Raw genomic sequence first — 24,241 nt, forward strand, 5'->3', positions numbered from 1 at the left:
TATGCTTTTATTTGTCAGTTACTCTTAGTGTAGTATGTTGGGGTTGCTGGCAATGGATTGAGAAAAAGAATTGAAGCTGTCAGGTTAATCATACTGGAAAATGAAGGACATCTTGAACCTGAGTATGTTTTTACCAGGCGTGCCTTTACATGCACTTAATGTGTGATAAATAACTATTTTGTGAGGTACTTGTCACTACATATCAAGTTATAATTTTTGTTGTTGTAATTGGAGGTCTTTTTCTTTTTACTCCAAACTTATATTCAGCTGTTTTGATTGTTTTTGTTTCATATAAAATAAAAATGATCAAATTAGACAGGCTGTCTAGTTGGCAATGACTCATTTAATGCCACACCCTTTAAGCAGATTTTATCATTGTTTATATTGTCTTTTTTTTTTTTCTTGTGGTTGTAAAAGTTCACACAGAATTTAAGGGAAGCAAACATTTTCAGCTTCACTTCACAGAATAAACTCCCATTTTTCAGAAAGACAAACAGACACCTTAATGGAGTTTCAAATGTGTCCCCCCATGAATAACATCTTTATTTACATGAATCATTGTAAAATGAAATGGCCTAATTATTACTAAAAAGTGTAGATCTTCCTTAGTGCCACAATGTGTGGTTTTACAGACTGTGAAAGTTGTTTTATTATGAAGATAAGTAGAGGTGGTTTTAAGAGGTTTTTACACACTGTGTTGAAAAAGTACAGCATCGTAAGCTTAGTGATGGCATATTTGTGAAACCATGTGTTAGTACTTGCTCATGGATATTGTGCACTAATTTTCAACTTAGCATATGAAATGAGCCTAGAAAAATGTCTGAGTGTTGTTTTTGTGTCTCTGTCTCATAGACTTTACTGTCAGAAATGCATATAAACACACAATGCCATGACTAAAAGAAAGAAGCGTTAATTATATCTGTATTATTGCAGTTGCAAAATGTGTCCTGGGACTGGGATTGCGACACAACAGTTTTGGTATGTCAATGTTGGTAACAAAGTTGTGGGAGTTGCACAGTGTTATATAATTAGCCCGTGGACAGTCAATGGCAGTGACCAGCTACAGCAGAACTGATCCATCAGCTCCTTATTTTAGATTCCCTGTCCCTTCTGCAACCCCCCCCCCCAACCGTTGAGGGAGTGTCTATCTGTGTATCAAGCATTTCTCCAGTGTAAGCCAATTTCATGGCATTGTGTGTGATAAGTGGTTACTGCATTGCTTCAGACTGAAATATCTTCTTGTCTGATGTACAGAAATAGCAAGCCTCACATGCCTTAGTCACCAAAACTCTGAGCAAGGGCTGCAGTAGTCATGATTACAAAAGGGTTCCCCGGACGATTAGGTCTGTGCACATTGCTGATGAGTGATCCCAACGTTGCGCAGGGCAAGCTATGGTCTTGGTTTGACAAGCTGCAATTTTGAGGTTTGATGGCGGCAAGCATTTCACCCTCCCTCTCCCACAGAATAAGAGGCTTTCTGTTCCCATATAGGTTTAGTTGTGTAGTAATTAGTTTGTTTTGTGTGTGTGTGTGTGTGCGCTCTGTATGGGAAAGTAAAAAAAGGCAGGCAGTGGAGCTTCGACGCTGAAAGAAAGAGGGTGGAGAAAGGTAGCAAGCTGATGGGAATCGAGTGTCTGCACATAGGGAGAATCGAGGATTGAAATGGATGGATAACACGTTGGGTGATTGCTGGACCGAGGCTGTCGAGAAAAGGAGGGCTGTCACGGCAATCAGGTCTTAGTAACATGAAGATTTTCAAGGCCATTCCACCTTTTACATCTTCAACGCAGATTGTTTTCATAGACCTCGCATGAAATTCCATCCAACTTCCATTTACAGGCTACATCCATCTATCTGCTACCATCTGTGCTCCAGAGACTTTTGTTTTTGGGAAGAGTTAGTCTTACAGAATGATGCTTCACTTGGTTTCACTGCTGTGCATTGGCTTCCATGCCAGAGAGCAGGTCATTTCTTCTCACAGGTGGCTCAGTGCATCTCCACTCCAGATAGCTGTGGGTTGGACCCTCTCCACGACCACTGATGACGGCTTAAACAGCTGCACTCAGATCTTCTCTCCAGGATCATGTGATGATTCTCTGTGTAGTTAAAAGACTTTTACAAGACAGATAATTAAAAAAAAAAAAAAAAAAAAAAAACAACAACTTTTTAGTTCCCCTTGCCTTCTCTTGTGCTATTTGTGGCTCTTTCCTATGATGTGCCCTAGAATGTGGCTGAGTCAAGCAAGGGTGATCATGAGGACCGGATAGTTTGTGACTAACTCTCAGCAGTGCTATTCTACTGAGCGATAGCTGTAAAAATGCCAGTCTGACTGACAAGTCTTCAAAGTGTAGCTATCAGATTCACCTCCAGGACAAGTGGCTGTGTGGATTCAGGTCTGGATGGGTAACATAAACTGGAGGAGCCAGGCCTCCTCGGAGGACACAGACTCCTCACTTCAGGGGGATCTAGACGAGGACACAGGTAAATAGACACAACACATGCAGTAGTTCTCATTGTGTGTGCATGCTAGACTGTAATATCAATGCTAGCTTTTGTTTTCAATACCTCATGCTTTCTTATTAGTCCTGACGTCAGCCCATTGCTATTTAGTGAACAGAGCCTTCGCACTGGAGAAACTGGATTATTGATTTTTAAATTAAAAATGATATTTGACTTGCATAGTTAGAGATTGAGCTGGCTGCAGAAGTTTCATCATATGCAAACAATGTCTTTCTTGAAGACTTTTGTTAAATAAATGCACAGCTGCATTGTTTTTTGTTTTTTTTTTTTTTGGGAGAGGTATGCTTGTTTGTTTAATGCTGCTGTTGCGAGCTGTTTCCAGTTTTGGAGCTTTAATGAAAAATGGACTCACTGGCAGAATGAAATGCAGGGGACATTCCTTGCTGTGCTTTTTGTGTCGTGTGGCTTTATGGTAGGTGCTCATTTGCTCTGGTGAAATCTTGGGTGGACCCAGCCTGACGAGGCTTCTCTGCAGAGCTGCAGGCTTCCATCACAGGCTGCCTTATCACCTCCAAAGTATGTAAGATGTCGTAGGTACTCTAATCTTGCATCATCAGGTGAGGGCCTGCTAGTGTGTCTACATGCTGCATTCTTAATGTAGTTACACAATACAAAAAACTGGTATGAGTTATGCTATGTGGCTGTAATCTTGGCATCTTAAATCCATGTTGTCTGCCTTGTTTCTCCATCGTAGCTGAGCCTCTTTGTTGGCCCACATGTTGGCATTAACACTATTTCATTTATTAGTGTTTAAGTGAGCTTGTGCTTCTCATGTTAAGCTTCATAAAAAAAATCCACTCTGGTGAGTCGGTAGGACATAGTCTATATAGTTAAAGTAGCTGCGTCAATCATTGTGTAATCACACAGAGCCAAATGCCATAATACTTTGTTTTGAAAACACACAATCGGTAGTGTGCAATCCTTAATAAACCAGTGCATTACAACTCAGCAGAGAGCAATAGTTATTGTTTGTTTGGGGCTGTTTCTGTTTTGCCTGTGCACCTCATCCTGTCTAGTCTTAGAAACTGTGGTGGCTCTCATTAGGTAGGGTAATGCATTGTACTGTGTTTCAGGTATTCAGGTGGTACAGATGAGGTTAATAACTGCCAAGTTATTTCATATTAGCTGGTTTCTATACCTTCTTGTAAAAATTTTAAAACTTACTGTCCCTCAGACACTCCTGACTGATCATCACATGCTGCATTAGTCAAATAACTGACAATATCACACATTTCAATTTGACATAGCATCAAAAACTATTTGGCAAATACTGAAGACGACTCTGCGCTTGTCCTCAGCAGAACACAAGCTTTCAACTAAGCACGTTCATAGATAGTGCATGGGCACGGGACCGATCCAGACAGATAGGCAAGATATCTATCATCATACTCACATTGTTTTGACGTTAAGGCTTGTAATTGTAAAATGTGCACTTATGACGAATCTCGACTTGTTAAACAAAACAGGGAATTTCAGATGAATTAACTCATTTGGCCTTCTCTGGTGTTTGAACCTTGTGTGTTAATTGTAAATCAGATCTTGATTAGAAATAAGAACTAAAACAAATGTGCCTGAGAATCACAACTGAAACCTATAATACGTTTGGTCAACAATGTTTTCTTTCATTTCCTGATTTTGATTGCAGTCCTTTTTCATTTTGCTGATTAGATCAGATTTGATTTAATATTTAAAATTTTTGAAATTGGAGGCAGTGATGGGCAATGAATTAGTCAAAATGCAACCCAGTGTATGACATTGCCATTCAGTGCACCTCCCAACTAGAGTGCCCGCATGACTGATAAATTAATGACCGTCACTAAGAATGAAAACATGAAATACCTTTCTGCATTTAATTTTCCAAATCGCCGAAGTAAAATGAGCGGCATGGGAGAAAGCAGACTGAAAGCAATAGTGTGAATGTCTTAGGTGAAGTGTGCAGAGCCAGAAAGAAGCCTTTCATGTCAAGTTGTGTGTGTGTGTGCGTGTGTGTGTGCGCTATTGTGTTGAGTGTGTCAAATCATTCAGACCCCCAGGTGGCATGGCTGGGTCAGGGAGCTGGCATACAATGAAGGGGATGTCCCACAGTTGCTGCCAGTTTCCGATTCCAGTCTAAATCAGGAATGATGAGAAGTTGACATTACTTGCAAAGAAGTCATCGTTGTTGTCAAGGCTGGTGTGAATCTCTGTTTGTATGTGGTCTCTTTTGGGTACGCGATTCAAAACCTTTTAAAGGATTTTTTCTTTATTCTTTTTTCCCTGTGGTTGACCCTATAGCTATGTGGGTGTGTGTGTGGACTTTCTGTATGAGTGTGTCAGCCGTCAATGACCCACTTCCTCCTGGATGTTCACAACCTGCATGAATAAGTATGTTTTTAAAATAGTAATAAAATATGCAGCGCTTTGGACTTTTGAGGTTCTAAAATAGTTTGCCAGAATGAATTAAGTTGACTCTGCAATTGGTGAACTGAGGCCTGCAGAGGTCAAACAGAAACACTATTCATATGACTTCTGTTCCATTTGAAAAATATTAACTTTGTTTCTTAATATGATCATGCCAAATTGTGTCTGAGGTTAGATGGTTAAAACACATGTTCAGGCTGTTTTACATTTCAGTCACATGGACATTTTGAGCAAAATCACAAATTGTTCAACGGTAATTCTGTTAAAAAAGATTCCCATGTTCTTGAAGAAGCTTGCCAACAATATTATTGTTTGCAATTGCCTCATCATGCAATTAAGTGTTTTCCTTAATAGACTTGCTCTTTCTGAGGCTTACAAGGCTGCACAACAAAAACAATCTTTTTTTTTTTCTCTTTATAACACGAGTGAAGACAATTGAATGCACTGAATGGATTGTTTTACAGTGCCAAATGTGTTTAAAGGGCCTATTTTCTGAATGACAACAAGAATGTTGCAGGGTTGTTGTCTGCTATGTCTGCTGCAGTGTGTCCTCATTCAGAGTACAGCACATCAGATGATCAATAAATTGCTCACAGATGATAAGTCGAGACCACTTTTTTTATTCATTTAAGACTGCTTCAGCGATTAATTGCAAATACATACATCTTGATCCAAAATTATCCCCATCTTTGTCTCTCCTTCCAACTTCATATCCTGCCTCAACACATTTCATGTGGCGAACTGGCAAACCAAAAAAAGAAAATTGCAATCTTGAAACAATTTTTTATGGCCTTTTTCAATATGACTCAGCTCACAAGAGCTGTATTAATGCTTAAATGAAACAAATTTACAAAGCACATTTTAAAACTGAAACGGGAAAATGGAAAACATTTGAGAATATATATGTGTTCAGTTCATGTCCGTTTTGCTTGTTTGAATAACAAGAATGAAATATGGCTACATTATTTGGTTGATAATTCATTGTCGACAAAGTTTGACCAAACACTGCCCGATTATAAGTGATTTTGTGCTTTGTGACAGGCACATCTGTCATCTAAGACTTTTTTTAAAAGGCAGTGAAACAATTCAAATGCTAAGAGTTTGCAAGCCTTGATGTATAATGTGGCATCTGTCTGTCAGTCTTGTCCAATGCTGTGTGTTTGCAGAAAGTGTCAAGAGGATGACAAGTAGCCAGCTGTACAGACAAGATCAGCTTTGTACAGCACTCTACCACAGAGAGAGTGGTACCACTCCCCGCTGCTTGAGGCCATTTACTCACAAGAACGCTGTTGCTTATGCTTCTCTGTCTCTGTATCTGTCTCTGTCTTGTGCTCAGGCAGTGAAGTGATTGGTTCTCTTGTGGCTTTTTGTCTGTGTGTAGGATCAGTCTCCTATCTGAAGTGCTTTATAGTGCCTGTTTGCTTCGTGCTCTCTTGCCAAACAGCTGCCATTCACTGAGAACTCTGAAACCATCTCAGTAGATCACAGGGTTTTTAGCTGTCGCAGTGTTTCTGTTCTGATGCTGCTCGATGTTAGAAATACTGACAAGCTGGGTATTTATAGCACTTTGTAGTTCTTTAGTCTATTGGTTTCACCCAAGGTGAACCTGAATCCTGCTGTTGGTCTGCTCTCACTATGCTGAAACGTTAGGTTTGGATAGCGAGCTTTAAATGTAATGCTAAAAGATGCAGCAAACTGCCGTAGTCAGAAGGTCACTTGAAGGATCCGACTGCTTTTGTGTGGCGTGGTTGTGTTAGCTTTTGTCCTTCTGTGAGTTTCTACTAGGCGTGTGTTTGCTGGCTTGTTCATTCATCTTCTACCGCTTATCATTTTCCTGGTCACCTGGGGTGGTGGAGCCACTACCAGCTCACATTGGGCGAGGGCTTGGTACACCCTGGATAGGTGGCCAGTCCAGGGCCAGCATACAGTACCCAACAACCACTCACAGGCCCAGTAAGGGAACCCACAACTTTCTGTTATGGGGCAAGAGTGTTAACCACTATGTTTCCTGGCTTCTTTAGGGCGAGAAAAGTTGTTTTGCAAGGTATAGAGAAACAAATGTAGTGTCTACAGGCTGCAGTGGACGCTAGAGTTTGTCCTGAAAAGAGGGAGTAGCCCTAAATGAGGTTGACAGGGGACAGGAAATCATGCCAGTGGCCTTCGGCGTCAGGGGGGAAGGAACAGGAGGGGTACCCAGGATGCTATGAACGTGTGTGTGTGTGTGTGTGTGTGTTGTGTGATTTCCCACTTTCAGCCCTACCTCACATGTGCTCACTCTACCCTCCAGTACCCTCCCAAAATTTGTGTCACATCAATGGACTCATGAACTATCACCACTTTAGGCTTTTCATGTAGCCAAAAATCAATATGGCAATTACATCCATAACTAATGATTAGTTTCAGCAGAAGGATGCACAGTTTAATGTCACATAACACAAACAGAAGCAATAAACCATCACTGGAACTAGCAAATCCTCTAACGTAGTTGCTAGTAATCCTCTACTTTATTAACACACTCATGACAAGAGTCCAGATTTTATATTCTACAGCCATTTTTAACCAAACCTTTCACCATAACAAAAAGCAACTGCAGATTTTTGTAGTTTTTATATTTATATTTATTCAATTGCTTCCTGTTAATGTGTTGTGAATATGTTCTGCTAGTTGTTAATGCTAGTGAAAACCAGGCATCCCCTCTGCAACCTATTGCTTGTGGCTATATAGGAAGAGTGGCTCTTTTGTTTGCTCATTTGTTTCTGTCTGGGGACGTGAATGTTTGTGTGCAAGTTTGTGAATTGTGTACATGTGTGTGTCTGTTGTGTATTGGACAATTGAGTGACCTAAACCCCAGGGCTCCCTCTATAGCTTTCAATACAACCTAACTGAACTGCTGTGCCAAGTGCTCCCATTAACTAGTTCCATTAGTCCAGAATCCACTATGACGCCTCGATCCACATCGAACTCATCCAGCTAGAATTACAAAGACTGGCAGGGAATGAGGATTATTTGAATTTTCATATTAATGCAAAGGTCAGTCATTGCCCGCAGTCAGTGCAGTTTGGTATAAGTAGTACTGTTTTGTTTTGTTTTTTTGCTCATTGAAACACTAGAGCAGGCACATGCAGGATCAACAATAAATTTCTATTAATTTATTCACAACTACACACAGACATACTAGTATAAGAGTGAGCATATAAAAGCATAACCTATATAATAACATAACATGACACCTGATCCTGAACCTTTCTATTGATTGATTTCTGAAACTTGCAGTGATGTAGAAATGTGGGCAACCAATGTGGTCTTCGCTTCAGCACACACTAACTAGAAGCAAGGAAACATGTGGGCTGAATACCAGCAGTGATGCTAGTCAGAACGCACCACCAGTATGAGTTGCAGTGGTGGTGGGAAGGCACATCAAGGAAACGAGAAATGCAGATGGAGGAAAAAGATGGTGTTAACTCTGGACACAGAGAGCTTTGGAAGGAGGAGTATTGCCGGCTTCATAGTTAAACAGAGGACGTATTGAGGCTACAGACTCATAAATGTTTATGCCACCACACAATACACAGTTCTTTAGGTCCCACCTACTTCCAAAACACGCCCTCCAAGCTACCGGCACATATTTGACATGTTATAGAGCCCTGAGTCACAACCATAAAATAGTGGACTGAAAATAAATGGTAATATAACATGTAATTGGTTGCTGTAGGGGGGTAAATGCACTGATCTAATCTGGTATCCCTTTTATTCCAAAGGGACTTTTCTCATAAATAAATTGCAGAATAACTTGCTTTTAATTAATCCTGCTCTATACTTCCTCCATACACAATACTTCCTGCTGAAATGACAAACCTATTCTTTATGAGCCTGAGATACAACCACAGCAACTTAAGCTGAGTTGTGGTAATGAAGAGTCACTATTCTTTTCTGTAAGTCATGCATCAGAAGATAAGATCTGTGTAATGACAGTTCATCAGTAGCTTGTGGGTAATTGAGTATAAGCAGTAGTTTTTAGAATGAAACATTTCTGATCCACATCATTTAACTCAGAAAGCTGTTAATAATATGTGTTTTCAGAACCAATGTAATATTTCCGGACCTCAGGTTCAAATGTGATCTTTTTTTAAGAAATAAAAGTACATTTTTTTCCTCTTATACTATATTACTAAAATGACCCTGTTGAAGCTGTTTTCAAAGGAGAGATTGAATCGAATTAATGTAGTGGCATATGCTCCATAAAATGTTTAGTATTTAAACAAAAAAACATTCAACACATCAACTTCTTAAACATCAGCCCTCGGCTTAAGAGAGTTAAAAAGTTCAACTTTGAAAAACTTCACTTTCAGAGTTGCCTTGAAGTACTTCAGAGCCACACCGTGACCCACTACCCCCAATATGTGCACATCCCCCACCACATCTCATCTGCAAGATGTGTAATTATGGAACTTTGCATAGTCTGTTTTAACCTCAGTGGCCTTGAGTTTGAAAGTAATAGTGTATTTTAGGCTATGTTATGACTATAAAACATTGTGTTTGTTTCGCTTCATTGTTCTGTGTCAGACCTTATTTTTCTGTCATGGTACTACAGCAGTCTAACCTTGTGACTTTGTGTGTGCAAAATACTGTATTGTATAACAGTGCCTCAGGCTACTCTTTTACTGCAGTAAGTGACAAAAGATTACCGCAACAGACTGTCTGCTGTTAGGTCAATGCATGTAATACCAATTACCATGTGCTACAGAAACAAACTGGCGCAAGAAGGTTTTATAGCAAAACAGCAAATAACTGCAAGTGTTAAATGCCTGTTTGTGCTGTGATAAAGCTGTGATGGAAGTATTTCAATGTTTTGTCTGTTGTCTGTGTTCATCCATTTTTTTCCTGTGTAATAAGACGAAAACATACAAATTAACAGACTCAAGAATGCAAGGTGTGTCAGCAAGAGTTTAGGCTGGATTTATTTTTAATGTGCCTCTACATGCTGTGTGTTGCTAACTATGGTTTAAGACAACATATTTTCATCCTCACTGATAAATCTAGTTATAGCTCCCCTTAAATGTATCACACTGTGTTGAGAGTGGGCTTTTTAATTTTTTTTTTTTTTTTTTAAACCCAAGTCAGATCACATTTGCATTTTGAATGCCGTTTCTCTGAGCTTTCTATGCCAAATAAAGCCCTTAGAAGTGATGAGAAAGCCCTGAGAAAGTGGGTGAGGGTGCTTTTGTTATCTCAGAATGTGATTTCATGACTCATAGAGGTAATGATCTGTCTTTCTCACAGAGCAGGAGTTTCCCTAAAAAGAAATATTCTCAATCATCAGTCTAGTGTGTTTAAATGTGAGAGCAGATGGCTCTGACTCTCTCAGGGATTGAGAGTGTTTTTGTCATGTTACTGACTCTTCATTCACATTTTCATCTTTGTGACGCACAAAGACCCAAAACAGACAACAGCACGCAACTCTTCAGGCAGTTATGGATCTGCATTACATATAGCCCGTGTTGTCTGGCAATGCTGTGTTAGCCATGGCTGACCAAGCTGTCGGTTCTCATGCAAACCAGTGAGCAGCAATCCATTGGTATTTGCTCTTGATCATTGACCCATGGTTGGTGTGGCTGGTTGGCTAGTCATTGACATAGCGACGTGTTTTTTTTAGGCTGTTATAACCTTAAACTATTGGAGGGGGTTTTTGTAAATACAGATATCAAGAAAAGGGAAAAATCATTTAGATATAGATCAACTTTTGTGTGATTTTTATCCTTGGTTTAGTTCTTTGAATGAAAAATTTAAATTACTCATCTGTTGTTTATTCTAGGACTTGTGAAGTCATTTTGAAGTGAGTGGCAGAAAATATTCAGTGTTTTGATGTTGCATCCCACATTGATAATTTGAATGTCGGTGTGCAAACCATCGTCTGTGTTACATTTGGTCTTTTGTTAAGTGAAATGCAATAGATTGTAAGTGGGCTGAGCACTTAGCATCTGCTGTATCTCATTTTACTCTCTCCACAAGTGGACTGGATGCTCTCAGTGATGCTGTGGCTCGCTGCTGTAACAGCATACTCAAAGAGCACAGCTGGAAAACTGGAAAACCTACCACTGGACTGCTTCCTCCATTACTTCTCAAATCAACCATTAACCAGGGGCCACATTCTATACTAGGGCTTCCTCCCTTCACTGCCATTCTTGGTCTGTAGCAACACAAACACACAGAGACGCACACAGCTGGCTGTAACCTATAGGGCTGCTTGTTGATAACTGAGGGCATAAACATAGGAGGATTCCTATTGAAAATTGAACATAGCCAGCAGGAAGCCAACTACTACAATGGAGAGAATAAATAATTCACTAAGCACTTAACTATTTCCTGTTGAATTTTTCTCTTTCCTCTTCATTTTTTCTCCCCACTGTTCATCTTGCATGCCTCAAGCCTGCATTCCTCTCTCTTGCACCACAGCAGGTCTTGCCTGAGGAGATATGATACTTGGCACTGCTTCTCTGCGGTTTTTGTTTTACAGTGTAGAAGACTGTAATTCACTCACTATGTTGTCGTTTTTATGGACATATAAGACCTCAGTGCAGGCAGAGTCACTTGTAAACAAAGCACTCTCTATTTACATATGTCCTGGTGCTGACTTTCTGTCATTTTCATTCACGCTTAGTGTGCCAAGAGGAATGTATGTCCTTTTTTTTTTTTTTTAACTATTTTTAAAATCAAATTTAGCCAATGGTTTACAGTTAAACCAAATGCCTTTTTATTTATTTATAGCAGAAACCTCTATATATTGAAGTTTTCAATATTTGGTTATAATTAAGTGTATGTTTTGGGTTTTTGTTTTTTGTTTTTTTTCCTTCTTCTTCTTCTCTTTCCTCTTTTGGCCTTTTCACTGTTCGGGGTCGCCACAGTCAGCTGAATGACCTGTGTGGTTGATTTGGCTTCAGTTTTACGCTGGATGCCCTTCATGTCACAACCCTCCCCATTTATCTGGGCTTGGGTCCGGCACAAGTACCGGTTGTGGCTCTGCATGCAAGTCATGCGCTCTACCACTAAGCTACGTCCCCAGGCATTATGCGTATCTTTAATAGCGCCATATATTATCTGATTGTATCTAAATATTATTTTCATTATACCATCAGTATTACCATTGTTAGCATTTGCTTTAGCGTTTGCTTCAAGCAGCCTCACAGAGCGACTTGAAGAGCTGTAGACACTTAATATATAAACCCATTTAGGTCAGACAGTGCTTTGCTGGGATGAAGTGAGAAATGTAGGTTGAAATGTGTTCCCTGGAATTTGGTTATGAAGTGTAAATTCAGTGTGTTTGCATTTCAGATTTCAGCAGATTTCAAGTCAGTGTATCTCATTCATTCTTTCTCCATATGTCATTGCAACACCTGTGTGCTGCTCTGTCTTGCTTTGTTGAGCAGATTTTTGCAGACACCATTTTAAATGGTTGCTGTTCTCTCTCAGTCAGATGATTTCTTTCCCCTTCTTTCCTTTTTTACTCCTTCAACAGCTGGCCCAGTAACCTTTGTGACCCGTGTTGCAGTCTGTCAGCAGGCTCAACAGGTCCATATACGTGAGTGCTAGCGAACACTTTCACTGAGTTCAGCAGGATGTAACAGCTGTGTGTGTAACTTCCCCATAACCCATCTTCATCCTATTCTGAGGGGGGAAGGGATGGTTGGGGGTCACTGTCAGCTGTCCTCTATAGATCACACCTGTACTGAACAAGAGCCAGATCCGTCTGCCAGTCTGTCAGTTCTTCAGTCAGCTTTGGGGAAGCTCATATGTCACCAGTCATTACTTATGTTGTAGAAATCATTACCAGCAAATGAGATCCTGTGAGTTCACTCTGAACTATTCTACAGTATGTGTTCAGTCCGGAAGTTCAGGCATTGTATGAATGTAATTTAATTCCATATTTGATTTCATTAATTCTCCAACAAAGGATTTAGAGCAAACTAGGACCAACCAGTTAATTATAAATCAACAGTGTTGGTAATAACCGTGGATACCCTAGTGGTGTGTGGACCATTAAACTAAAACAAATTATGCACAATTTATATAAACAGAGAAGCACACTGTTGGTAGTAATTAAATTTATTAGTAGCCAGCATACCAAATGCCCTCAAGAAAGTTTCTGCCTGACACCATCAGTTTCATTTATTTATTGTCCAGTTCTACAAGGCTAAACAATACATTTAGCTGTACATTTTGTGCTTGATTATTTAGTATTTTGGCAGTGGTCAAAAGAGGAGTGGAGGTTCATCTAAATGATTCGTTAGGAGGGAATCCCTGACAGAAAAACAGGTTTTTGTTTTTTTTGTTTTTCTTCTTTTAAAGTCTAGAAGAATTGCACTTGGGCCAGTGGGTGTGTGTTCTGGGTGACGAAACCATGGTAGGACACTCACTGTATGTATCATGTTTAAGCAAAATATAAAATGTGTGAAGGTCCTCTGTTAATTTGGCAAATGGGAGAGTATTTGCAAACATTGTGAAATATACACACACAAAAAAGGTTTAAATATTACACATAATCATATGTTAAAGTCAGAGGGACCCATAAGTCTAGACCCTGTGTGTGTGTGTGTGTGTGTGTGTGTGTGTGTTGTGTAAAGAAGCTTTGAGCCAAATCAGCAACTGGAAGGCTCCTGGGGACACTGCTGTACCATGGACTTGTGTGGGAACCCTCCCCGGCTTTGTTCAGGAGTAGTTCAGACTTGACTGTTTGTTTTTTAAATACCCTTAGGGTCTTTCATGGCATTTCAAAGTGTTTAAGCAATTTTAATGCCTCCTAATAATGTTTACATCCTGAATCCTTTATTTATTCCAAACAATCACATATTGGTGATTCCTGTCATCCTGTTTTTTTTTTCTCCTTTTGTTCTCCATAAACCATAAATAATGTGCATGAGATTTATTTTTGTTACCCATATCAGATATCAGATCAGAAGAATAAGAAGCATATATCATAATGTTGTATTATTATGGTATTCAGAGGGACCTTAATTCTAAACTCATCTAAGCTCATAACTCGTACTCTACAAGTGGCTGTGAGTTTACAGTGTAACACAACGAGGCTCAGGGGAGCTGTGTGTGTTCGGTTCTCTGTGGGACTGTAAGAGTTTACAACGGAGGAGACAAACTTCACCCTTTATGGAAGTATAACCACACTTTACTATTCATCAGGCTGGCTACGCCGTTATGCCTTACTGAATCTTAATCATATCGGGGAGTAAATTTGTAGCCACAAGGAGTTATGAATGATCTGATGTGATCCATTCAGGGAACATTGACGTGTCCATTTTCTACCAGTCAATGTTCACAGTTCTGCATTGTCTTAAAGCAGAAAAAAATATATTGGCTGTAAAAGACATAAAACTTCATGATGAAAATATTTTGCAGGGGTGTTACAGTGCACTTGGGAGGAGGCACACCAGTATAAAGGCCCGCTGTGGTCTGGGCAGCTGAAAAGAAATAATAACGAAAAACAAAGGTTTGTGCTGTGAGGTTTCTTTCAGTCTTTTACTCAGTCCATGAGTAGTCAGATTCAGTGTGAGAGACATTACAACCAATGACATCACCACCTCATAACAGCAGCAGGCAGGCATCTGGGGAGAGCAGCAGGGATGGTTGGACCATCTCTGGTGGAGGGTGGAAGCTGAGAGGCCTGCATGACTATAACAGAGCACTGTATTCTCTCTTTTTCTCTCTCTTTCCCTCACCAAGTCTCTCTTTTTCACCCTCTTCATTTCTTTCTGGTGCTGATGTCATTTCCATGCTGAGCCAGACTTCCAGTGAACTCAAGAGAGGGGGGGGGGCGGTTGAGTTCTCAAAAGTAGGAGGGAGGGAGGGAGGGAGGTGCTAGAAAAGTGAAGTGAGCAGAGAAGACAGAGAAAGAGAAGCAGTCCAGTGTACGTGATAAACAACTGAGCCACAGGGACCGTGATGTTGTCCGAGGGACCAGTTGTATCGATCATGCCGGTGACTCACTGTGGGCCGGGACGCTACAGTTGCCGCTGTAGACTTGTACATAGTCCTTATGGGCCTGTTCAGGCTCAGATGGAGCATATTGCAATGTTGGGCTCATTCTCTGTAATCACGCTGGGAATTAGGGGACAACAGCAGTCAAAGATTATTTTAGACTAAATTCATATGTTGGTGCCTGTACAGCCAAAAGCATATCACAGATTGCCATAATGTAAATTCTTGTCAGGAAAGCAGCCTTGCTTGCGGCAAAACTGGCTAACACAGGTATGTATAGCCTCAGGATATAAAACAAATCCTCACATTCTGTCAGCTTCTAGCTATGCTGTTCAGACTCTATTTAGACGCACTGAAGCAAGCACAGCATCCCCTGTGGCTATGCTACAGAGTATTGATACAGACAGCTGTTTAGATGAGCAGGTTGTCCCCTTATGCAGGGCCTGGCCTTGAGTTCGGCTCCAATAAACTCAGGCTTTTTGTCTTCCTCTTTTCTCCCAAATCCTTCCTGGCTGCTTAGCCAATGTTTTATCTCTACTCCACTGACGGGAGTTGAAGAGACAGAACACACACACACACACACACACACAATCTATAACACCCTCATGAAGAGACTGCTAATTCTGTCACAGTGTGGTTTTGCTTGGAAAGTGACATATCTGGGCTACTAATGAAATTTACAGAAATTCTTGTCTTGCATTTCTTCCAGCAGCTTGCTTGTCCTGTCTAGTCTTGTCTAACAGCTAATGTATTTACATAGGAAAATAAATTTGTCTGTCATGTACATGTGAATTATTTGACATGTTTGGATGTTATGAACAAGGTCAAATCACAGCCACCCTCCTTGATGTCACCCATCGGTTTGGGAGCTGCTCTATTGAAGCCTCAAGTTTGTAATTTGGTCATAGCCACCTGGATTTTTTGAACCCAGAAGGAACCATATTTAGAGGGCGAAGTAGGCTTGAGGAGGAGTGAGGGGTGGTGCTGACCTGCTCTGCGCTTAATTGATTGTCAGGCAGGTCACTGTGTGTCATACAGTCTGTCAGTCACAAAGTAACCACACTATTTTCCTGTTAACTCTAAAAATCAGCATCATGTTGTGTTGTGTAAGGCTTGAAAGGAAAACATTTACTAAGGTAATATATCAAGTGAAAAGTAGGGCCATTTCACATACATTTCATAACAACCTCACTTTGCAGCCAGTTGAGTTGCCTGCTGATGGTCAATAGATGAAATGGAGTTTAAAGGCATGCTTATTGGCTCCACTTTTCAGACCTGGAACCACTTTTATATAGTCTTTGGATCAAATGCAGGTTAAAAGTGATGCTGCAGTCATGAGATGCTCCCATTTCCTCTGTGGTTTCTGATATGGGCAGGAGTTCACTAATTTCTGCAGAACAGCAGTTGTTGATTTTTATTATTCACAACACTGCGATAAAATTGTTAAAAAAAAAAAAAAAAAAAAAAAGCAGAGTAAAACAAGAGCCTGCGGGGTCAGGCATGCCTTATCATTTTTGTATTCCTAGGAAACTACTGGAAGCATTCACATCAACATTTTTAATGAGACACACAGCCGTCCTTGGCTGCCTCAGCGAACTTTGGCTTTTGCACAGAGTAAGGGATGATGAGGATTACGGGTGGGGAGAAAGAACAGTAGGGTGGATATGTGCGTGGCATGTGGATTGATGGTTCAGATGAAAGCCCTGCCTGGCTGGAAGTGTAGTTTGTGGTGTTTCCCTGCTGTTTATCACTATTCAGCATTCAGCGTTTTTACGCTGATGGTCGTGGAATACCAGATCCCGCTGTCACCAAACTGAGAGGAGATTACAGCAGATAGAGGTGTAATTTTGTCACTGATAAAAACCCATGCTTCCTGCCGACATCTACTGCTGCTATTAGTATTTATCTCTTGATTCAGTTTGCTGTGGTGATAAAGAGAGGGGGAAGAGTGGTGAAGGGAGACAGAGAGTGACCTGTCCATTCTCTGGAGAGTGGAACTCTTCTCTGCCTAGATACTATCAGCACTTTCTACAGTGGAATTCTGCTAAATGACTCTGCTATTATTACTCTCTCAATTATGTACCATAAAACAATTTTCATTTTGGCATGAAGTAGAGTATTTTATTATAACCATGGTCTTCTGCTCTGTCCTTGTCTCTCACTGTGTACACTCAAATGTGTGTGTATACGTCTGTGCACACGTCTGTGCACATCCTGGACTGCTGGAGGAGTCTGCCCAGCAGATTTATGTTGGAAACAAAAAGAGCAGATGAAATGCGGGTGTTTATAACTACTTGATAAAATTTCTGCTGTTCTCCTTTCTTTAAAAATTCAAGTGTTTCCCATGTGTATCTCTATTGTTGTCCTCCTTACATGGGCTTCATTTTATCATTCAGTTCATTATGTGACATCGGCACCTCACAGTGTTTTAGTCACATTCATATCCTACAATTTGTAATAAAATCACTGCAACTCCTCAACGGATGGTATTGTCCGTTTTCCCTTCTCTGTGCAGACTCGCAGCGGTCCCACCTGTCCTCATTCACCATGAAACTGATGGACAAGTTCCATTCTCCCAAGATCAAGAGGACACCATCCAAGAAGGGCAAGCAAGTGCAGCCCGAGCCAGCAGCCAAGAGTACTGAGAAACCTGCTAACAAGGTGTGTGCGTATTGTGGGAAATGGATCTCTTTCCCTCCTTTTCCCTGTATTTGTTTGCCTATTTGTTTGGCAATTGTTTTCCTGTCAAATGTTTTGTGCTCTCATATGCTATTGTGTTAGTGTGTGCGCGAGTATCCCTGCTGGTTCCCACAGCTTCCCAGTTGCAGTGACGACTGGCTGCACTACAGCAGGTGTCTGAAACTTTACACATGAATGGAATTGGGCCACTTCCTGAATGAACTCCTCTACTCCCTCTTAAGGCTTTTGGTGTAATGAGTATATTCCCTAGCAGTCCTGCTGTGAAAGTCTGCCGAAGCTGAAAGAGCCTGTTTCTGCAAGACCAATATGGCTTCCCGCCACATCACTTGATAGATGGCGCTTTAAACTGTGAGCAAACCACGGGAGTAATGGGAGCATAGCTGAGAGCCCACACTGCTGCAATCCTCCAAAACTAAATAGGCTGTTGAGTGTTAAATATTTCACCATCTACTCACTCAGTTTATGTTGAGTGGAAAAGTTTCACCAACATCGCAATAGTTTTTGGTTTTTTTAGTTTTTTTTTTTTGTGTGTTTTGCTTATATCTTCCTAGAAGGTGAGTCGGCTGGAGGAACATGAGAAGGAGGTGGTCAGTGCCCTGCGCTACTTCAAGACAATCGTTGACAAAATGGTTGTGGAGAAGAAGGTGCTGGAGATGCTCCCAGGCTCAGCCAGCAAGGTGCTGGAAGCCATCCTCCCGCTGGTTCAAGTGGAGGCCCGAGTACAACACAGGTGAGCCCTGAGGTTTTATTTTAATGTTGAATGATATTTGAAAGGTTTCATTTAAATTTTATCATGTATTTGTTAAATATTCCTGTATACGCCCCAGACTTTTATTTTCCATAATAGGCAATTCCCAAACTTTTGGCTCTCCAATTGCCGTCCTCTTTCGGTGATAGATACAATAAGTCACAATGGATTGTTTGCCAATCCCTTTCTTGTCCCTCTTTTAACCTGAAACATTGCTGGCATGTACACAAGACATGTTAGAACTGGCATGATGTCGACAGCATAGTGAAGACCGATCACACGTTATGACAAATGACATCCCTCACCGCAGGGTTTCCTGGACTCAATGCCTAAAATCTTTGAATTTACTTTGAAGTTACACGTCGGTGTGACGTGATGATATCATGTAAACAGGAATGTTGTCCTCGAGGAAAAGAAATTAATTCAGATAGATATTAACTGATTTAAAGAGTTTGTCTAAATCAGTTACTGAAGTAAACCCGCCCTTTGTAAAAGCAACTTAAACCACAGTTGGGCTTTGACTGTCAAGACATGTTAAAACCTCTCCGTCTCTGTCTTTGTGCCTTTACCCATCCATCAGTGCAGATGAAAGTATGGAGGCCAGAGGTGACATATTTTGTATCTCAAAACTCTGTGTTCAAAAGCAACTGATGGGTTGCAACTGCAACACCGAGAGAGACCCATGTCTGGGGACCTGACCGTAGTCTAATGGAGACAAACCCCACTAGATCACTGAAAAAGTATGCAGCGATTAAACATCACTACTACAAGCTGTTAATTTCACAGCTTATCCTAAAGGGCAGAACACGTTTTGTTTGTCTGTGTTTTTGTAAATAAGCTACTGCGCATTGATGTATTGTTGATAGATTTTTTTCTCTCTTGTCGATATTGCTTGAAAAAGAAAAAAAATATATAGTTAAGTTTGGTTTGCTATATGTTAAGTGTTCAAAGTATGCTACAAAGTTAGATTGTTTACAGAGATTTAAATCAGTATTGGTCAAATAAGTAGGTCAACAGCGGGTGTAACTCCTACTCACTCTCTGTCACACTGTGTTAAGTTGATTAGAGTGCTTATTTACCAAAATCTATGAACAGACTGAGTGCTCAAAGCTGTAGGCAATAGTATAATTTCACTATTTCCACTTATCTCCGGTGTGACCTACAACCCTTAAAACGAGTAGTCTTTCTGGGTCAAACCTCTGAAGCTTTCCAGTTGTTCCGCCATCCCCTTAAATCCTTCGGCTAACCCCTGCAGCTAGTCATCTCCTACTCACTTTATGGCTAAGCTGTGCAGAGACTGGATGGATATTCCAGCACTGTGAATCACCTGCAGCATGTTGGTACAAGCCTGTGCCACACCTTAATGTTCACTATTCACTACAGGCCAGAACAACACCCTGCCTCCCTGTGTGGTTATACATTCCTCTATCAGCACTACCTATTTTATTCCAACCTCCATATATGTAATCTGATATACCTTCCAGTGCCTCAGCAAATGACCCCTAAATATGTTGTTAGACAGACTGTAGCTATACGGATGTGTTATGTTTTCTAATTTCAATAATCACCCACTGTCTAGCATATGCTTGTCCCATTCCTTTTTACACACCCTCTGATGTGTTTATGGAAATCAATCCTGTCTCTGCATCTCTGCTTTCTGTTACTCCACTCACATCCTTGACATTTTCTCCATAATTTCTAATTCTTGCACTTCTTTTCTTTGTCCTCCTCTCTGAAATTCCTTTCACCTGCGAACTATCTCTTTGTTCTCCTCTTAATTTCACCCAAATGTATTCTCAAACCCAGTTCGGCGTTGTCGTCCTGCCATAACCGTGTTTACCAAAGTCTGGCCAACCTCATTCGTTGGGCAGACCAGGTGATGCTGGATGGCATTGACTTGGAGGACAAGGAAAATGTGGCATCTGTCACAAGTGTCATCAAAGCAGTTCTGGATGGAGTGAAGGTAGGCTATTTGGTGATATAGGGAGATGTTGGCTACATCCTCCTGTGGTGTTTTATTTTATAGAGGAAGGTGACACTTGCTGTGTTGTCTTTTGACGAACAGGAACTGGTGAAGCTGACCATAGAGAAACAGGAGCAGCCGTCGCCCACCACCCCAAACAAACCAGCACCACCTGCTGCCACGGCAGAGACGTGAGTACAAAAAGCCAGCTCCCTGAAATGCAAACATCACTTGAAGTAGTTCATTCACTCACACGGCCTTTATGTGTGTAGCAGTGTGTCATCAGAGGTGCCCTTGATAGATCGGGAACAAGAGGTCCCAACTAAGACTGCTCCAGCAGCCGCTCCAGCAGAAGCTGCCCCCGAGATACCAGATGAGGACGTAGCCCCTCCCAAACCCCCACTTCCTGAGGCAAAGATGGCAGAGCTCAGGTGAGGACAGTGCACTCTACAACTGCAGCTGTAATTTACTGCAGCATCTCTTTATGTAGCAGACCAAACTGGTTTGGACATAAGGAAATTTAATAATAGACTGAAATATTACTTCTGGAGGACATTGTCTGCTACAAAGCTTGGCTGGCACTTCATGTGGTTTGATGACTTCATAGGGTCTGACAGGTTTCATCAGATTGTTGGAAGGGTTTTTTTCCCTCAACATTTTTTGTTTTGTTTCCATTTAGTGAGATGTAGAGATATGGCTTTGCAGTTAGGTGCACGCAAAAATTTTGTGACCTTTTCACTAAGGTCACGAAAGTTATCCAATTAAACATTTTCATTTTCTTCTGTATAAACTGAAAAAGCCATAATGACTCACATCCTTGAAATCAGGAATAACATTTTTTCAGTATGAGGAAGGTGATTTCCTTTTTTTTTTTTTTTCTTTTCTTTTATATTTATTTTCACTGCCTTAGTCCTTTTAACAATGAAGAGCATTTTAGTCTTTATTCCCATGTCCTTGAGTATTTTTTTCCCAAGCGACCCGGCTGTGGATCCAGCAATTCTAATATAAAAAAGATTCCAGAATCCTGAAAATCTTTCACACCTCTGGCACATTTTGGTCTGTGTGTTGTTCTGTCTCTTCCCTTCTTACACTCTCTGCTGTCTCTCAATTTCTTTCATCTTTGATTTCCTTTTGGATTCTGGAAACAGAGCACAGTTGAGTGCTGAAGCTGGCCAAAGGAGACCTTCTCAGAAGGAAAAGTATGTTAGCCTATAGGATCATCTGTCTCCATTATAACATCCCACCCTAGACCCCTCCCTCCATAAAGCTTCTGGATTGGATGACAGTGCTTTTGACTTGCATGGTTGCATTACCCCAACGTTTGTGCCACCCTTGATATTCCTTGAAGAACTCATCATCCAATCAGAAGACGTCCAGTGCATGAGAGTGTGTGACTGCCCTATGCGGTGTCTTTTCTCTGGTCTTGCCATATCATGGTGCCTTATGTCCCGTTATTTGCTGCATTTTGACATGGTATTAACTCTGAGAGAACTTAGGTTTGCCAAGCTGGAAAACTTCTTGTCATATCTGAGAGAGGCTAACATGAAACACCCTCACTTTCATCTCACTACTCTCCAGGAAGGATAGCAATGTATGTGTTCATGTATTCATACATGGATTTGGTGCCTGTGTACATGTCTCAGACAATGTGTGCTGTGTCCTTGCTTACTGTAACTGTATTGACTTTGTAAAGGGAGGAACTATGACAATCAAGTTTTGTCTGTTTCTGTTTATCTGTCAATAGTCCTCCTCCAGCTCTTCCCCCTAAGAAGCGCCAGTCAGCCCCTTCGCCTACACGGGTAGCAGTGGTTGCCCCTATGAGCCGTGGCTCCAGCCTGCCCTGCAGCGTCCACAGACAGGTGGGGGTCTAAAGCCATCTCACAAGATATTATATGTTCTGGTCCATTATAGTTTACCTTTATTTTCAGCCCAAGAATATTTCAACACAACATACAGGGAATAAATGCCTTATTGCAATTTATCTGTCTTCTCTGGCTCTGCAGCAGCAGGACTATGAACAGGAATTCCTGCAGAGACGTTTCTCTGGAGGAAGCCAATCATATGGCGGCGACTCGCCACGTCTGTCTCCCTGCAGCAGCATGGGGAAGCTCAGCAAGTCTGATGAACAGCTCTCCTCCATGGAGCAGGACAGTGGTCAGTGTTCTCGTAACACAAGCTGTGAGACACTTGGTAAGAGTACAAAGTTTATATTACTGTAAAGGTATGTTATGATAGGGAGTACATTTAAAAGGTCTGACAAGATATTTGTTGACTTCAGACGTTAAGAAATTGGGGAATTTTTCTGACTGGGAGGTGAAACTGAGATTGAATTAGCTTTTGGGACCCATCTAGTGCGCATTTTATATAATGAAGCTAAATTTAAAAGTTATATTATAGCTGTTCCTTGTAAGTTAATGTTTTCACCTGTTTTTCCACCTTTTTTCAGACAACACGGAAAATTACGATCCAGATTATGACTTCCTCCATCAGGACTTGTCAGTTGGGGAAAACCTCCCCCCAATTCCAGTAGGCGGGTGCTTGAGCCCCCTGCCCGAATCTCACAGTGAATCCTCTTCCCCAGTACCTGGACAGCACCCGTCACATCCCCGGTTTAGCGCTTCTCCACCACAGCAGCCACCAGAGTACTGGACCCCTCAGCCCAATCAATCCAATCCTTTACAGTCTTGCCGCATGAGCGCCCCACCCGCCCTGCCCCAGAAGAAGTGGCGCAGCACCCAGACATCGCCCTTCCCTGACGTCGGGTCCAGAGTGCTGTATGAGCGCTACCCCTCCCAGTATGACAATTTGTCAGAAGAGGAGTTGCACCCGACGCCTCCATTCCCGCTTTTCACACCCATCTCACCTATGCCTCAGACAAATGGGGGCGTGTTCGTCGCTCAGTACATTGCCAGCGAGAATGCAGATGTCCCCGCCAGCCCACCACCTCTCCCCGAAAAGAAAAGCAGACACAGTAAGTGAGGTTAAAGGAAGGGATGGGGAAGTAATGAGAAGGCCAAAAAAAAAACAAGCTTTTAAATGAGATGTCTGAATAGAGGGCGCAGAAGCAAAGGAAAGGACAAAGAGTATAATGAAGGAAGGTATAAAGGAATTGGATGAGGTTGATTTAGTAAGGGACAGCAGGACATTGGCTGCACTTCATCATCGGTTCATTGAAGCATAGCTTATGTCAAGGAAATATTCCATCGTGAGTAGAGGCAGGAAGTGAATACCAGGATGTGCTACAATGGGTCCGGCTCCAGAGGCACAGAGGGCAACATTTGGTCATTTCCTGACACACCTGCTACATCACTTCCTTGTAAGCTACTGTAATATGTCATTACATACAGTCGGCCCTCCCTGGTAGCTCAAGCACTTTGGTTAAGTGAATGCTTAATTTGATGTTTTCTCATAAAGTCAATTTAAAGTGACACTTCACAGATCAAAGTGTTCTTCTGAATAACAGTCTGGTCAGAGTCATAATTTTGTGCCACACAAACAATAAATATTATATAATCTGCCTCTTCCAGTCCTCCAGTATATGCAGTTTGTTGAAGACTACTCTGAGCCGCAGCCCTCCGTATTCTACCAGATGCCACAGAGCGAGAGCATCTATGAGCAGCGCAACAAGCGGTTCCAGGAAGTCTACGGCTTCAATGACTCCTTCAGCAGCACGGACTCTGTCCACGAGCCGTTGCAGCCCCCAGCATTGCCCCCCAAACAAAGGCAACTGGTAAGTAAGCCCCCTGTGTGTGCTGGTAATGATGGTAATCTCTCTGAAGCACAAAAAGCCAGCTGATTTGATATTGTATCACTGCAGATAAAGGAAGTGACTTTCTCCGGAGAGTAGAAATAAATAGTAGCATTCACTAATTTAGACTTTGTAAGCAAACTCTTAATTTGAATTGCTGAATCAGTCCAGTTCATCT

The 24,241-nt window shown here is 41.4% G+C and overlaps 1 protein-coding gene across 4 annotated transcripts in view; it reads left to right on the forward strand.

Moving 5' to 3' along the window:
• The first annotated feature begins 1,606 nt into the window (after nucleotides 1-1,606).
• rapgef1b (Rap guanine nucleotide exchange factor (GEF) 1b) overlaps nucleotides 1,607-24,241 on the forward strand; it is a 33,558-nt gene continuing 10,923 nt past the window's right edge. For 2 of the 4 annotated variants that reach the window (XM_029515486.1, XM_029515488.1), the window contains exons 1-10: nucleotides 1,607-2,481; nucleotides 17,420-17,565; nucleotides 18,156-18,334; nucleotides 20,159-20,315; nucleotides 20,418-20,506; nucleotides 20,588-20,746; nucleotides 22,060-22,174; nucleotides 22,319-22,505; nucleotides 22,762-23,286; nucleotides 23,843-24,045. In XM_029515486.1, the coding sequence (XP_029371346.1) occupies nucleotides 2,400-2,481; nucleotides 17,420-17,565; nucleotides 18,156-18,334; nucleotides 20,159-20,315; nucleotides 20,418-20,506; nucleotides 20,588-20,746; nucleotides 22,060-22,174; nucleotides 22,319-22,505; nucleotides 22,762-23,286; nucleotides 23,843-24,045 (1,842 nt within the window). In that variant the 5' untranslated portion in view covers nucleotides 1,607-2,399. Of the gene's footprint in view, nucleotides 2,482-17,419; nucleotides 17,566-18,155; nucleotides 18,335-20,158; nucleotides 20,316-20,417; nucleotides 20,507-20,587; nucleotides 20,747-21,456; nucleotides 21,515-22,059; nucleotides 22,175-22,318; nucleotides 22,506-22,761; nucleotides 23,287-23,842; nucleotides 24,046-24,241 lie in introns of all 4 variants that reach the window. The other 2 variants (XM_029515485.1, XM_029515487.1) reach the window with 2 other exon arrangements.

Source organism: Echeneis naucrates, chromosome 12, assembly GCF_900963305.1.
Source record: "Echeneis naucrates chromosome 12, fEcheNa1.1, whole genome shotgun sequence".
Lineage (NCBI taxonomy): Eukaryota > Metazoa > Chordata > Actinopteri > Carangiformes > Echeneidae > Echeneis > Echeneis naucrates.